At 34.5% G+C, this 17,184-nt stretch overlaps 1 protein-coding gene across 1 annotated transcript in view; it reads left to right on the forward strand.

The window, feature by feature from the left end:
- AGMO (alkylglycerol monooxygenase) overlaps positions 1-17,184 on the forward strand; it is a 355,828-nt gene that overhangs the window by 113,494 nt on the left and 225,150 nt on the right. The window contains exon 4 of the mRNA XM_011983954.1: positions 10,656-10,759. Within this exon, the coding sequence (XP_011839344.1) occupies positions 10,656-10,759 (104 nt within the window). The remainder of the gene's footprint in view (positions 1-10,655; positions 10,760-17,184) is intronic.

The raw sequence follows: 17,184 nt of genomic DNA on the forward strand, positions 1-17,184 counted from the left end.
TTTTGTTGTTGTTGTTTTGTTTTTTGGAGATGGAGTCCTGCTCTGTTGCCCAGGCTGGAGTGCAGTGGCATGATCTCAGCTCACTGCAAGCTCTGTCTCCCAGGTTCACACCATTCTCCTGCCTCAGCCTCCCAAGTAGCTGGGACTACAGGCACCTGCCACCATGCCCAGCTAATTTTTTGTATCTTTTAGTAGAGACCAGGTTTCACCGTGTTAGCCAGGATGGTCTGGATCTCCTGACCTCGTGATCTGCCCACCTCGGCCTCCCAAAGTGCTGGGATTACAGGCGTAAGCCACCACGCCCGGCCCAATCTGGCACTTTCTTTGGACACAGCCTTATTCCTTGCAAATTCAATAACACTGAAAGTTTCTATTCTGAAAGCCACACTCATTTGCTATGAAGTTCTAAAGTTAGTTTCAGAATACCAAGACAAATATTAAGACAAATAGGGAGTCCTTATTAGTAGCGAAGAGATCCTGGTAAGATTTTGTTGACAGGGGAGGAGGCTCATTAGGGAGGAATGAAGAGAGATTGCAGTTACTTTCTACCTAGTAATTTCAGTGCTCTTTTTTTTTCTACTTTCTTGTCTTTTGCTAACAATTCCTGGTTGTTTCGCTTTCCTTATGTTGGTATCCTTTCAAAATGGATTCTGTAGCTTGTGGAGACAAATTATATAAAGCATTTTTCCAAATATAATATGGCAGAAGTTCATTGTGTCTCACCGCAGGCAAGTGTGCTGCACGGGAGGGGTGTTTTAAGAGTGCCTGCCAATCCTAGCTAACTCTATTGACATCAAGACAGTTCTCCCGTGATTTCTGCCTCCTAATTGTGCTACTCAGGTTATTATGGCTGCCAAATACATGTCATTAAATGCTTTGGAAGATTTCTTGCTTTCAATCTATGTAAAGCATGTGAACTCCTTTTGAATGTATTTAAGCATGATAAAATCCTTAACTGCACCAAAACCAAAGTCATGGTGTTAATGTTAGTGCTGACAACCAGGAACAAAGTGCACCAGAATTTGGTTTCATTAAGTAGATAAATGATTTTCGGGCAACATAAAAACTGTCAAATTCATAATTATTTTATAATGTAGTACTGATAAATTTTATTTCAAAGTGTTTTTATCTAATCATGACCACTTTTGCAGAGAAGGACTGTTTTCCTATGTACACGACTGGTTTTCCTTATGTTTGAGAAATATAGTAATCTCCCTTATTCAAAAACATTTCTTCACTGGCCTGTTACATTTCTGGAAATTCCAGTGTTCATACTACTTTAGAATGTTTTGTTTTAAATAACACATATTCTATTTAGGGAGGAAAAGCTCTTTATGCACGCCATCAAAAATATTATTTAGGATCCCCTAACAAATTACCAGGCACATGGCCTAGGGCTAAGGAAGTCTAAGTTCAAATCGAGAGATCTAGGTAATTATTTGGTATTGGCCATTATCAGCACACAAATGACTGGCGATGGATACAAATGGGAATGATGGAGCTAAGAGAAAAAGGAGTATAACTTGAAATCAGACTGTCTTATCCATAACATTACTTTCTATTAACCTTAAATATAACTTTGTAATAGATTGGCCAATAAAGTTAAATTTTACACATTTTTTTCTTGGTTAGTAGGCAACCACTTCATCTCCTGGGTTGCAAGTATTGCAGAGGCTGGCAACATGTAATAAAGCTCACTCTGCTTTGAATGGTGACTATAAAGTGGAGCTCTCTCGGCTCTCACACATAACCAACACAGTTTCTTTCTCATCTGCCCATAGGTGAAACCATGAGCACCGTACTACATATCTGTAACACTTAAATATGGAAAATAAGATGAAGCTATGAGTGTTTATTATACCTGTTTTTTCTACCTTAGCAAATACACATAAATACACACAGAGATGCACAATACACACAAAATGTATTTGTGTATATACAAATTACATTGTGGCTTTTCTCTGTCTCATTAATTTCTTGAGAAAATGTACCTCATTTCTCCTTTCTCTTCACGGATTCACTTTCATTCTTCCCTTTTCTGGTTTCCAAAACATATATATGAGCAATAATCTCCTATGACTGAGTGGTATTCAGGAATCTTGGTGGTAAACTGGCTTTTAGGAATTTGAAGCACCTTTTCTCAACGAAATGCATGTTTGTGAGCTTGTGTTCTCAGATCTGCCTGTATAAAGACATATAACTCATCATGAAATGGAAATACTGGTACTTACTGGACATAAGTACCATATTCAATAATATTTTAAGAGGGGACTGCTGTTAGTCCTTAAACTTGGGAAGCCCACAGGCATCTCTCTTTGTCTGTTTTTGCAGTGAGATCAGAAACCCTCTCTCACTTTCTCTTTCACTTGCCTAAGGCAGACTAAGGGAAATACACATTTATTTTCAAAATACAGCTGGTTTGGTGTTTTGTGGTTTTGGACAAGGCTCTAGTTTGGAAGGGGTTAGATAAAGTGTGGGGAGAGATTGGAAGCAAGAGACGGGGTCGGCGGGGGAGGGTCTCATCCCAGTTCCTAGCCTGAGCTCCTGGTAAAGTTCAAAATTTCTTGTTCTTGCTCCTTGATCTGGCATGTTTCACACTGTATTACCCAATTCTTAATATTTGTAGGTAGTAAAGGGAAAGATAAAATCATACATAACTGATATAATGGTGGGTCTTTGGGCCACAAAAATAAAATTAACCTACATTTTAGGAAAAACAAATAGCCAGACTTGGGCTTTTCAAAGCACGGTGACGCTCAAAGGACAAGGGTATAAGACCAGAAACTGTTGAAAATAAGTGGGCACTGTAAGAGGACAATGGAAATGGGACTTGCAGCCACTACTGATAAGATATAAGCACTGTTTTTCTTTCTTTGACATGTTTCGTTAAACACAACTGCCAAAGGCAAGAGGCAGAGAATTAAGAGAAGAATGATTCAAAGTAGCAGAAGGAAGGGAGGGAGGGAAAAGCTACAGGATATGTTCTGGATTTTCTTTTTTTTTTTTTCTTCTTTTGAGACGGAATCTCACTCTGTCACCAGGCTGGAGTGCAGTGATACGATCTTGGCTTACTGCGACCTCCGCTTCCTGGGTCCAACCGGTTATCCTGCCTCAGCCTCCCAAGTAGCTGGGACTGCAGGCACACGCCACCACACCCAGCTAATTTTTGTATTTTTAGTAGAGATGGGGTTTCACCATGTTGGCCAGGATGGTCTTGATCTCTTGATCTCGTGATCTGCTCACCTCAGCCTCCCAAAGTGCTGGGATGATGGGCGTAGCTATCGTGGCTGGTCGTGTTCTCAATTTTCTATAGACATCTCTTTGTAGCAGTAATTTTGAAAGGTTGATGATAAGAAAATATGTTACTTTGAGCTATGCTAGTTGGTTACTTTTAAAAACATAGGCACCAGCTTACTAGTTTCCTAGGAAGTGCTTTCCCTATAGAACACAGTCTGTAAGAAACTGAGTGAAGAAGATAGACTGATAAATCACTGATATTTGTGGTTATTGCACCACATTCATATGTATTAATAAAAAATAATAGTGAGAATGTATTACAGTTAGTTCACTGAGCAATAGCAAATCCCAGTGAATTAGCACAATGAATATTTATTTTTCATTCACAGCCTTGTTCAGTATGGGTCAGGGGATACTCTGCTCCATGCTGTCATTGAGGGACCCAGAGTCCTTCCATCTGGTGTCTTTGCATACCCTAGGGCTTTAGTGTTCTCTGCTAAATATTCATCATGTTGATTGCTGTTAGAGAGAAACAGAGAGATGGTGAAGAAGGCACACCAGTTCTTTACCTTGGCTCAAAGTACAACATGTGATTGTCCCTCACACTGCATCATTATGAAACAGTTCCATAAACCCATCAAGGTGATAAGGGGCTAGAAAATATAGTCTCTGCAACAAATAAAAAATTATTAATATGTAACAGGAATAATCATTATGTAAGTTATTAAATATTATTGTATCTCTATTTCCTCATCTATGAAGTGGGAACTATAAAAATATCTACCTTCTAGTTCAGTTCTGGGAAATGTATGAGTTAATGCCTGTAAAGTGTTCTAAATATGGCCTACTACATGATAAGCATTCTTACTTTTATGTGTTTATAATCACTGATATTTATTATTACCAATAATATTGTTATCAATATTATTTAGATTTTTGAGCATTTTATTAAAATGACAATAAGCACTACATTATTTCTTGCTTTTGGATTGTATGGAAACAAAAGTTTAGGTTGAAGAGACGATAAATTCTTAGGGTACTTTTTACTTCATACTAAAAATCTATCGTCTTATTTTGATTAAATTTTGAGAGAATATTGTCACACAAATGGAGACATCTTTTTAAAAATTCTGCATACCAGAACTTAAAAGTTTCCATCTGAATACAAATTAAAAAGAAAAAAACGTGTTAAAGTGTGATTACGGGATACAATAAAGGGACGGTATAGTGTTTGTCACAGTTTTAGTGCCATCCTAAAGTGACTCCTAAAGACTCATGGAACTTATTCTTCTAGAGAGATTATTTAATGTCTACATGTAGCCAAACATCTGGGCCCGGTGGCTCACACCTGTAATCCCAACACTCTGGGAGGCCGAGGTGGGTGGATCACAAGGTCAGGAGATCGAGACCATCCTGGCTAACACAGTGAAACTGCGTCTCTACTAAAAATACAAACACACAAAAAAATTAGCCGGGCGTGGTGGAGGGCGCCTGTAATCTCAGCTGCTCAGGAAGCTGAGGCAGGAGAATGGTGTGAACCCTGGAGGTGGAGCTTGCAGTGAGTGGAAATCGCACCACTGCACCCCAGCCTGGGCGACAGTGTGAGACTTCGTCTGAAAAAAATAAAAAATAAATTAAAAAATAAAGTAAAAAATTTGGTTGCTCCTTCATAAGACTGGTTTGTATGATGCTGAACATATGGCTATATACAAAATGTGTTGAACAAAAATATGGAGGCTCAGCCAACTTACCAATTTTATTCTAATTAATTTGGTAGTTTTAGATATACTTAGCAATTTGCATTCTGATATTAAATGAGCAAGGATAGATTAGAAAAATTACAAGACGAAAGTTTCTATGTACTGAATGAATTAGCAATGCCATTTATTTTATCATCACCAACTTTATTTGCTGCTTTAGGAAGTGAATGAAGTTATGATGATAAAATTGATGGCATTTCTAGTTCATTCAATGAATAGAGAATAGTGAAAGAAAGTAGTGTATATTTATTATTATTCGTGGGCTATTATATTTTTGAGTTAGACTTTGGTAGCTTGAGTCTGTTACTAATTTTATTTCATTTACTTGGCTCAATTTATTATATTTATTTATCAATTATGCTTTGCTATTAAGAAAAGACAAAACAGACTTTTAAAGGATTCATTTTTATGGGCATCTTCAAGTTCGAAGGGATGATTGTTTTCAATATAAACTTAAAAATTCAATATTTATATTTAGATATCTTGTTAAAGACAGTTGCTACAATTCAAGAAATTTAACACTATCATTTAATATCATGTGTTGAGCTCTTTAATGCCTTTTACATATTGGAAATTACCAAAGATGTGCCATGATTGTCCCAGAGAACACTTGGGCCCAGTCACCTCCATTTCTGAAGGATTAAAACGAAATCCAAAAGAGGAGAGAGTATATCAAATAAGTCACTGCTGAGAAAGAGAAAAATGAAAAAAAAAGTTCTCCTTTAATAAAACTCATTTTTTCCATTCTTCCTTTCAATTTTATTTTCATTATTTATAAAATTAAAGGTTAGGATTAAGTAATTTCTAGACTCATGCAGCTCGCTATTGTATTTTGCAAAATGGTAGTGATGTTTGACACCACTAAAAGCATATTACGAGCACTTTATGCAACATTTAGCATACTGTACAATGACTATAGAACAGAAGAGCTATGCCTTAGTCCATTTTGTTCTGCTATAACAGAATACCTGAGGCTGGGAAATTTGTAATAAACAGGAATTTATTTTTCACAGTTCCTGTGAAGGTTCGATTCTGAATATTTAGATATTTCTCATTTTTCTGAAAAATTTCTCAAAAATTTCCTTTGTTTTTTGTTATATACACTGGAAAGCTAAACAAAACTGTCAAGTATATAAATTGGATTTTATGAAAATTAAAACTTTTGTTCTTTATATGACACTATTTAAAAAAGGCTACGGTCTGGAAGAAAATAAATGCAAATCACATGTTTGATAAAGGACTTGTATGCAGAAGATACAAAGATGTCTCAAAACTTAAGAAAACAACTCATTTAAAATATGGGCACAAATTTTGAATAGACACTTCAAAAAGAAGATACATAGATGGCAATTAGGTACATAGAGCCATTGTCATTACAGCAATGTAAATTAAATTTTCAACGTGATACCACTGCATACCTATTATAATGGCTGTCAAATAAATACAAATAAAATTAATGATGTCAAGTGCTGCCAGAGATGTGGAGCAACTTGGACTCTCACACACTGCTGATGCTAATAATAAAAGGCACAGCCACTTTGGAAAATAATTTGATAGTTTCTTAACAAGCTAAATGTAGGCATATCGTACAGCTCAATAATTCCACGCCTACGTATTTACCCATGTGAAATAAAAACTCATGTCCACAGAAAACCTCTATAATAACTACTTGATAGAAGTTTTATCTGTCAAAAACTGGAAACAACTGAAATGCTCTTCAACTAGTGAATAGATAAAAACAAAACGAAATTGTGATATAGTCATTCAAGTGGAATACTAATGATAAAAAGGAAAAACTCATAAAAACAGCAAAATGGAGGGATCTTTAATGCATTATGCTAAATGAAAAAAGACAACAGACTCAAAAGGCTAAAAATACTGTATGATGTTATTGATAGGATACACTTAAAAAGGCAAAGCTAAAAGGAAAGAAAACAAATCATTGGATGCTGGCGACTGAGAATGGGGTGGGGGTGGGAGTGAGGGGTTTTTGACCACTACATTAATTATCTATTGCTTGTAACAAGTTAGGAGCTTAAAACAAGAAATGCTTATTATCTCCTAGTTTCTGTGGGTTAGAAATTGGGGCATAGTTTAGGTGAATGTCTCTGGCTCAAGTTCTTTCAGGAGGTTGCTGCTAGTCGGTTCAGGTCTTTGCAGACTGCAGTGTCATTAGACTGCTCACATGGAGAAAGATCGGCATCCAAACTCTGTTACATGGTTGTTGGCACAATTCAGTTCTTCATGGGGATTGGACTGAGGAGCTCAGTTCCTTGCTGGCTGGTTTGCCCACTTCCCTGACATATGTATTTCTTCAAAGGGCGCTCATAACAAGGTAGCCAGCTTTTTCTTAGAGAGTGTTTGAGTATAAGAGAGGACAGCCAAGACACAAGCTACTATCTTCTTTAAACCTGGTATCAGAAGTGACATGCCATCATCTTTGCTACATTTCTGTTTACTAGAAGAAAGTCACTAAATCTAGCTCACACTCAAAGATAGGAGATTATAAAAGGCATGAACACCGTTGGACAGGAATCACTGGGGGCCATTCTAGAGGCTGCGTTGCCTAGTTAGCCCTTTGGACCTCAGTGATTTATATTTCTCCCACATTCAAAAGAGGCTCACTTCTTTCCTGTTCCCAAAAGTTTCATTCCACTCCATTATCAGTTCAAAGTCCAGAACTTGAATTATCTGAAACAGGAAACCATCTTGAAGTCTGACTACCATAACCACAAAAAGGCGATGGGGGAACTCCATGGGGTAGTAAAATTGTTCTGTATCTAGATTGCAGTAATCATTAAACAACTGCATTTGTTAAAAACTCATAGAACCGAACATTTAAAGAAGATGGATTTTGTTGTATGTAAGTTACATCTTCATAAAAATATTGAAAAAGAAATTCAAAAATACAACACAGACCACACACACACACTACATAAAATGTTGACCAAATGAATGGAAGTGTTGGCCAATATATTAATAAAATATACAGAATCACATTTGGCACTAGAAAGCAGCATAATCATTTCTAATTATATCATTGAAAAATTATAATAACATACATGTATTAATATTATCTATAATTTGCTTACAGAAAAAGAAAAATATTATTGAACAGAATGTATAATTATATGAAGTCTTTCACAGAGAGAAGCTTATTCTCAATAATATCTTTTTCTCCTCAATATTTGTTTTCACTTCTTAAAACAGATAATTCATCAATTCAAGTATTAGGAAAGATAATCATATAAATGCACTGTTAAGTTTTTCTCATTTTGTTCACAAAAGAACTACTGGAATAACTTTCCACAAAATGCATTTTTGTAACTACTTTTGTAACAATAATTTACCTCCAATAAGCTGAATATAGACTATGAAACAAATTTAGTATTCCTTGTTTTTTTACCAATTCTGAAAATGAGGTGAGGCAGTAGGATCCTGTTACTGTGCCCTGTTTGTACAGCTGTACCTCATTGAATGAGGCTTGTGTTACACACAGTTTGTGATAGGAAGTAAATGCTTTTGAAACAACTAAAGAGATAGATCTTTAACCTCCACCTTTGTGGATTCTTTGTTTCACCGTTTAGCTTCTGTAGAGGGTACCAGGAAGTGGCTCCCAATATATATTATAATTCTCTAATGGAACCTCGTCTGATTAGCTCATCCTCTTGTTAACTCATTTTGTGGCTGCATTAGAATGAATTTTTTAAAAACAAATCCTGACAGGTCAAAAACTAGACAATGTATTGATTTTTAATGAAGGTTTATAAGTCACAAGTTATAAAATGTTCAGCAGTGAGTATGTTCTAAAGAGAAAATGGTGTTTAGATTACTTCAAGATCTCTATCTGTAAGCGGTTTTCAAACTTTAGGGGATTCATCAAATTTATTACCTCTTAATCAACTTCCACTTCACATCTGAAGATGTAAAGTGCCACAAGGGTCTTTGTATATTTCTTAGGTACAGCCATTAGGCTTATCAATAAACCAGATAATTTAGTTCTATGTTATTTCAAAGATTATGACTGGATATTTTTAGAAGTAATTATGGTGAAGTAGTTCTCTTTTGTGTAAGAACAATTTCCTTAATTGCTGGCAGAGAAATACAATGTCATTCCTACAAATGATTAAAATAATCCTACAAATGATCCCAACCAATTGGGATCTAAGTTACGTGTCTGCTGATGATTGATGACAACACATGTTCCACTGAAAAATATATGACTTTAATAAAAATGGCATTTGTTATCTGTTCATAATAAGATTAACTATAATTCTGTTTATAATATTCCTTATTATACAGAATTAAGTCCTTCTTATATCTATGAGCTATCATTTGTTTACCAAGACTTTTTGTTTAACAATTTTGTTTGGTAATTCTCTACACAGACTGTTCAGAGAACTTTCATTTTGAAAGAAATGGACAAAATTTACCCAGATTGAATATATATATATATATATGATTATAATTTTCATAAAAAATTCTAAAATTATTCTGCTATGTACTATGCATTTTAACTGTCAGTATACGGCAAATGCAAAGACAATTAACTTGGTATTTCCAGTTCTAGGTCCACTGGTTAGTTCCTATACATCCAAGCCTCAAAGATTTAATTTCTAATCTATACTGGCAAGAATATGATGATCAGGTCACATAGCTAATTCCATTTCGTGGATTTGTAGCAAAAGACTAAACATAAGTTACTTTAGCTAATAACATATTTTTTAAAACTGAATAGAGTATAATGTGACATTTTGATCTCTGATTTTGTTAGGAAATGAAAAATGGCATTACAATTTAGAAATATGGGCAGAATAAAAAAATGACTTGTACTATTCTGTGTCAGCTACTTAGGGGATCAACACAGTGTCATATTGGTTGTAAAAATTTTTTTAAAAGGCCACACTTCTTTGGAGTCTGTATGAATTCCAAGACAGTATGAAAGCAATCTGTACAGTGCTTGATGAAAATAAACAACAATCATTTTCTTTTTTATGAACACAAATAAAACTATGTGGGAAAATTTAGAAATGATTTAGTATTTTGGTAAGGTATGGGAAAACCATAGGTAACTGTTAGCTAATGTATTTTTGTAAATAAAAGAATATCTGAGACCTTAGTGCAAAATTCTACTATGCTGTGCTTTGCTTCTTATTCCAACAGATTTTGAGACTTCTCAGAAAGCCATGAGGAAACAATTTCATTAATATTTTATTCCAAAATTTCCATACCAATTTCTCCCATCAGATCATTTTTCTTTAGTTAGAAACATGTTATCACATGCTGAAAAATCATCACTATCCATTGAGTGTATTGTCACAACATTACCAGCTAGCTTTTATAATCTGTCATATTATAATATGTTAGCAAAGTGTAAATTTTGGAATTAATGTCAGCTTGTTGGAGGCATTTAATTATAACATATAAACTATACGTATTTATTGGCTATGCTTTCAATTTTATTTATTTACAGTGCATACAGTCTCTGGTTCCAAAAATTATTTCAGGCAGCATATTTTAATTATAATTATATTGGCCAGCTTTTACAGAGATGTTCCAGATTTTTATTCCTCACTCAACAGAGCAGCATGCATAACTGAAAATGGAAGTTGCTTTGTTCTTATTCTCATGGCTCATTGCAAATTATGTGTTTTGCAGAAGTTAATATTATGTGGGCCGGACACCAAACACATCATAGTTCTGAAGACTATAACTTATCCACAGCACTGAGACAGTCTGTCCTCCAGTTATATACTTCCTGGGTAAGTTGTATGAAATGGAATAAACATGGTACTCTAATTTGTTTTTAAGTCTCAGCTATTTCTATTTCCTAAAAAAAAATAAAAATAAAAATAAAAAAAACCACACACACACTAATAGAAGGTGTTTTACTAAAATGCTTCTTTCTTCTCTGTAAGGCCAGATGCTAAAATCTTTCTTTTCCTTCTGTGAGGCCAGACACACATGAAGCAAATGCTGTTTATCAATAGAAGTATTTTATTTGACCCAGAAACTCAACTTAAAGTATATGGCAATGTGAGAAAGCAGAATGACTATTTTTTAATTTACTGTAACCCAGGAGGGTGATGTATAGATAAGGTATCTCCATTCAAATATATGTAAACAAGGTTTTCAGTAAAAATTTTTAAAAGTTTTTTTTTTAAAACTAATTCTCTAAAATCTACTTGAATGCTTTGCTTTTTGTTATCATATTAGATGAATAACATGATCCAAAAATGTTTGGCTCTAAAATATTCTCACACAAGGAAATGACAAGATTAATGAATACCAGAAATAGCCTCTACTTGTGGAGTTCTTTTGACTCATGGGGAAACCCTGATCTACTTGATAACAACCCTTTTTTTGTCATCATCCTTGCTTAGCTCTTCTTGGTTATGAAAATACATGATACTGAAATGTATGTTGAACAGTGAGCTAGAAAGTCAGAGTAACTGATGTGTAAAATCAGTAATCATGCATACTTAATATTGGTGTGTAAAGTCAATAAGCTATTTCTTAACGATAAATTATAATGATCAAACATTTACATGGTTCAAAATACTTTGCAAGGTAGTTTTGTTAGATACCATTTAATGAGTATGTTCTATGTGCCGCTCTTCTAAAATCTCTTTATATATTGACTTATTTCATCTTCACAACAGCCTTCATACACAGGAATTATTATAGCTCTTATTTTAAAATAGTAGAGCTGAGTCTATAGTTCAGTCACACAACTAATAAAGGAAAAAGTAGAACTTGAACTCCTGCAGCCTGGTTCCAGGGCCCTTGATCTTAATCTCTGCACTCTAATGCTCTTCTACATGCCTCCATATTGTTTTTCACTTCTGTTATCTCTCCTAATCCTCATAAATAAGCCTATGGTTCTCTAGATCAAGTATTATCATTCTCAGGGAACTGAAGATCAGTGAGGTTAATTACACAGCTAGTAAATGATAAAGCCAAGTACTTGAAACCAGAAGTATTATACGTCATAGAAAAATACACTGACATGTGTGCTAACCCAAACAGCAGCATAGGCAAAACAAATCTATAAGCCAGGGATGGCACTAATACATTTCCTGGAATGGATCTTAACAGAAATTCAACCCCAAACTCCCATACTATAGACCTGTGATGATGCTTGTATTATTTTTCTAGAGCTGCAATAAGAAGATATTACTAACTGGGTAGCTTAGAAAAACAGAAATTTATTATTTCACAGTTCTGGAGGCTACAAGTCAAGTCAAAATCAAGGTATTGCCAGAGCAATGCTCCTCTAAAGGCATGAGGAAAAGATCTTTTCTGGTTCTCTCTCTTAGGTTCTGGTTCTTTCTGGGCTTGTGACAACATAATTCTTATTTTCACATGGCATTCTTCCTGTTTCTTTGTCCAAAGTTCCTTTTTAGGAGGATACCAGGCATATTGGTTTAGGGAATCACCATACTCCAGCATGACCACATCTTAACTAATTACTTCTACAACAACCCTGTTTCGAAATAAGGTCACATTTAGAGAGTTTCAGGACTCAGATTTCAACATGTGAATTTGGGTAGGGAAGGCACTATTCAATTCAAGAAACACTTCTAAGCAATATACGTGGAAAGGAAATATGTATATATTCATAACCTATAGCTTGTGCTGGAACTCTGGATGATTAAATACAAACAAAATCACTGCCTGTTTTACAGCTGCATAGTTCAAGATTGGACTAAGGCTTCAGGCCTGTTAATGAAGGGAAAAAACAGAGCCTGTGATGGAGGAAAGGGGTACTGTTCATTCCTCCTTCTTAAAAAATTGCTGCATTAATGCAGCTTTTCAAAAGGCCAAAAATATAGGCTGGATATATGGCTAATGAAAATTACAGTCTCCAAAATCTTTACTCTCTTCTGACTTACATATTTCTCTTTTATTAAAGACAACTGAAATCTCCAGTAGTTGCATTTTCAGAGAGAAAGCCTCCAATAAAGGAAGTAGCTGCATTTGAAGTTGCTCTGGGGAAATCAATGCAGTTCATTAATTACCTGAGGAATTATCAAAGGGAAAAATTATCAGAGCATCATTGACTTCAGAACTAGAAGAAATCTTGGAGATGATATATTTAAGTCATCTATTTTCAAAACTATAAATATGAATCTAAAAGGAGCCCACGACATTGGTATTGAACAATGCCAGGTTGGAGCTTTGAGTCCAGTTCATTGTAATCTCTATCTTGACTTCTTCTGTGTACTTTTCTTTATTAAGTCAATACATACAAAGTAACAAAGCAGCAAAAATCTATGTAAAATGAGGCTCACACTTGTTTTATTGACAGAATAATTTGTCTTTACAAACTCATGCCATGTTGTTACGGAATGTGCTGAATAAGGAAATGAACATTGAGAATGCATGACAAGCTGCTAAATATTTTTGGAGGGGGAATGCGGGAACGTGCATGGTGGGAAATGAGATATAGGGATTGCAAGTCAGCCTGGATTCTAACCTAGCATTTCTAGGTCCCTTGGAAGATAAGACAGATGTTTTAAGGGCCTGTGATGGTTAAAGGCTTGAAAGAGGACTTTCTAGACATCAAAATTATAAAGCACACTTCAGGTTTCCTCGTTTTTTTTGAGTCACTTGTTAAGATTTTCCTCACCAACATTGTTACATAAGGCCTATAATTTGGCAGGTATCAAGGTAACAATGTATTTTAGAACAAATAATAAATGGGCCACATCTTTGAAAAGAAAATTGATTTGTGAAATGAAATGTGAAATTAAGCTCATTTCACATTGAAATATGAAATTAAGTATATTTCTTCCATATTACTAAGAAAATTAAAGCAGCAGAACTTTTGAAGATGTTACACATAAGAATTCAACTTTCTAGAATTTCTAACCATATTATTTGCATTTTAAGCCAATTTTAAGCTTAATATTACTCACCAAAAGGGAGGGCTATTGATAGAGTGTCATTTTAAGTGACACTTCTTTACTTTAAGAAGTAAAGAAGTTACTTTAAATTACTTCTTTATTTTAAGTGAGACTTCTTTACTGCATATACACTGCAATATATGCTTTTGCATGCCACTTCAATCTTTGATTGTACATCCTACTATAATGCCTTAAGAATAATACTCTATCCAATTTGCTAATAATAAAATAATAATAATAAAATGTGTTTAAATTCATGGATGTCATATAAAATATAACAGTGTCAGGATTATAACTTCATTTTAGCTGACATTATACATAAAGTACTTGAATACTGAAATTTTATATTCAAAGCAAAGCCACTGAAGTGCATGAAAAAATACTGCATCTGGATGGAACTCTAAAACAGAAAAAGAACATTAGAGATTAAATATACAAAATTCCAACTAGTAAAATCTAAATAAAGTGTGGAATTCAGTTAATACTAACGTACCTGTGGGTTTCTTAGTTGTGGCAAATGCAGCATAACGATGTGTTAGCAATAGGGGAAACCAAGTGAAGGATATAGGATGACACTTTTAGGAGAGATGTTTTTATTGCAGCACTTCTGAAAATACTAAACTACTATAAAATAAAGTTTATTAAAAATACAGCTACATGTACATGTGTACATGTTTATACTCAGAGCCACTATACATTATGTATCTACTATAGAAAAATATTAGAATGAGCCATCAACAATAGACACTGTTTCCTGGGAATCCTAGAGTATTTTAAAGAGCAATAGGTGTATCAACCAATATTACTTTTAATTGGATATTATCCTAAAGAAACTCTTCATTTTTTCGTTCTTTATCTCTCAACCCATCACCCACTGTTTCCTTTTCAGACCACCACTCAAATGAAGCTAAATCTGCCTATAGTTTAGAGAAAGGAATATAACAGACTCCTTATCACATGCAGAGCTAGTCAAAACTTGATTCCGTCTCTCCAGTTTCATCTTCCACACACTCCATTGTCATCCCATCTCCAATTTAACGATTTTCACTTCTCTCAATCTACCGTGCCATAATGCATTGGTATTTCTTTGCACAAGACATTACCTCTGCCTGGAGAATTATTTTTCCTTTACCTCTGATTGTTCTATCCTTCCAAAAAATATTTTCCAGCCCAGGCTGGAATGCAGTGTGTGTCTCAGCTCACCGCAACCTCCATCTCCTGGGTTCAAGCGATTCTTTTGTCTCTGCCTCCTGAGTAGCTGGGATTACAGGTGGGCACCACCATATCCAGCTAATTTTTTGGTATTTTGTAAAGATGGCATTTTGCCATGTTGCCCAGGCTGGACTTCAACTCCTGGCCTCAAGTGATCCACCTGCCTCAACCTCCCAAACTGGTGGGATTACAAGCATGAGCCACTGCACCTGGGGAAGATTTTGGATTTTGTTTGTTTGGTTCCATAAAACTCTTGCATTTATCTATTGTAGTATGTAACACTTTTCATTATTGTATTTATGGTGGCCTATAAACTTTAAAAGAAATTAGTCTACTTTTCACTGCTGTATACCTAGTATATATCAGTGTCTACTAAAGAATTAATGGCTAATAAATGTATATTATGTAAATGAATGAAATAAAAACTATTATGGTTGTCAAAATAAATTTGGCAATGGAAATATTTTTGCTAAATTAACTAGGGTCAGGCCAATGTGAAACTAATAAAGAGTACAATGTGTTAAATAATTTAAATTTGTCCTTCATTTAAATATTTTTATTTAATAGACACTCCAAAAATTACAGTATAGGATATATAGTTTATTTACCTTTTGCAATAAAATGTATTTGAACATATTTGTTTTATCTATAAAGTCAGTATTGAACAGAAAATAGTGAGCTATCTGCCTTCTAAGAATTTAGTATTTCTCTCAAAAGCATAATAAATTAATGACAAATGCACTTAATTTAAATTACTAGAGTGAGTGAACTTTTTAGTCCTGTCATGTCTTTCCACCTTTAAAATTGCTATGTTCTCTAGGTTGATATTGAAATTAATTTTATAAGATTTAGCACAATATGTTTATAACATATTAGCAACCTTAAAAAAGGTAAATTTTACCCACCATGAGAAAAAATAAATACAATTGGGCTGGGTGTGATGGCTCTCGCCTGTAATCCCAGTACTTTGGGAGGCTGAGGCAGGCAGATTGTTTGAGCCCGGTAGTTCAAGACCAGCCCAGGCAATATCACAAGATGCTGTGTCTACAAAAAATAAAATAAATTAGTCAGGTGTGGTGGTGCACGCCTGTAGTCCCAACTACTCAGGAGGCTGAGTGAGATGTGAGGATCACTTGGTTCCCGGAGGTCGAGGCTACAGTTATTTGTGGTGGCTCCACTGCACTCCAGCCTGGGTGACAGAGCAAGACCCTCTTTCTCAAAAAAAAAAATATATATATATATATATATATATAATTATGACATCAAATTATGAAAATCTCATAAAACCATTATTACATTTTCATATAGAGAACATATAAATCAATGATGATCTTATTATATTTGAGCATAATTTAAAATATATTCATTATATTTAGGAAACAGTAAATAGCAATTAACTAGAAATAAAGAAAACTGAGTGCCACGCTAGTTTAGCTGTTCACTCACTTTGCTAATTTGAACCAACAAATTAATGTTTGAGTCTCAGTGATTTTGCATATGAAATAGACCTCTTAATATTTACTCTGCTTCTTCATGTGGTTATTTTGAAGATCACTTTGTGAGTGTGGAAATTCTCTGAAATATATCAAGTATGATTCTTATGTGTGATATTATTTTTATATTACATACAAGACTGCAGAGAAAACTTAGTGAAATCTCAGATCTTTTTATTATATTGTACTCCCTGCCAAACTACATAAGCAAAGACTGTTTTACAATATGTGGGAGTTGGAGTTATATGAAGACAAATGTGAACAAATAAAGATATAAGAAACTAACAACTTTGATGTAATGCATTTGAATGCACTGGGGATAAATTCTCATAACTCTTTGTCACAGAAGAAAAGCATGCATTAAGCCCCCATGAAGTAAAGAAACAAAACTTCTCTCAGAACTTTGCCTCAGAACTCCAAGGCATTCCTTCTTCACCCTCATCCAGCATTTAAAAATGACTAATAAGGCAAAGTTTATGTCCATTAAAGAAATGAGACTCTTGGATAGTTAGAATCATTGCTAGTATCAAAGACTAATGCTAGCATGCATCAGGAAAATAGAATTAATTATTC

This window comes from Mandrillus leucophaeus, unplaced genomic scaffold (assembly GCF_000951045.1).
Source record: "Mandrillus leucophaeus isolate KB7577 unplaced genomic scaffold, Mleu.le_1.0 Scaffold258, whole genome shotgun sequence".
Lineage (NCBI taxonomy): Eukaryota > Metazoa > Chordata > Mammalia > Primates > Cercopithecidae > Mandrillus > Mandrillus leucophaeus.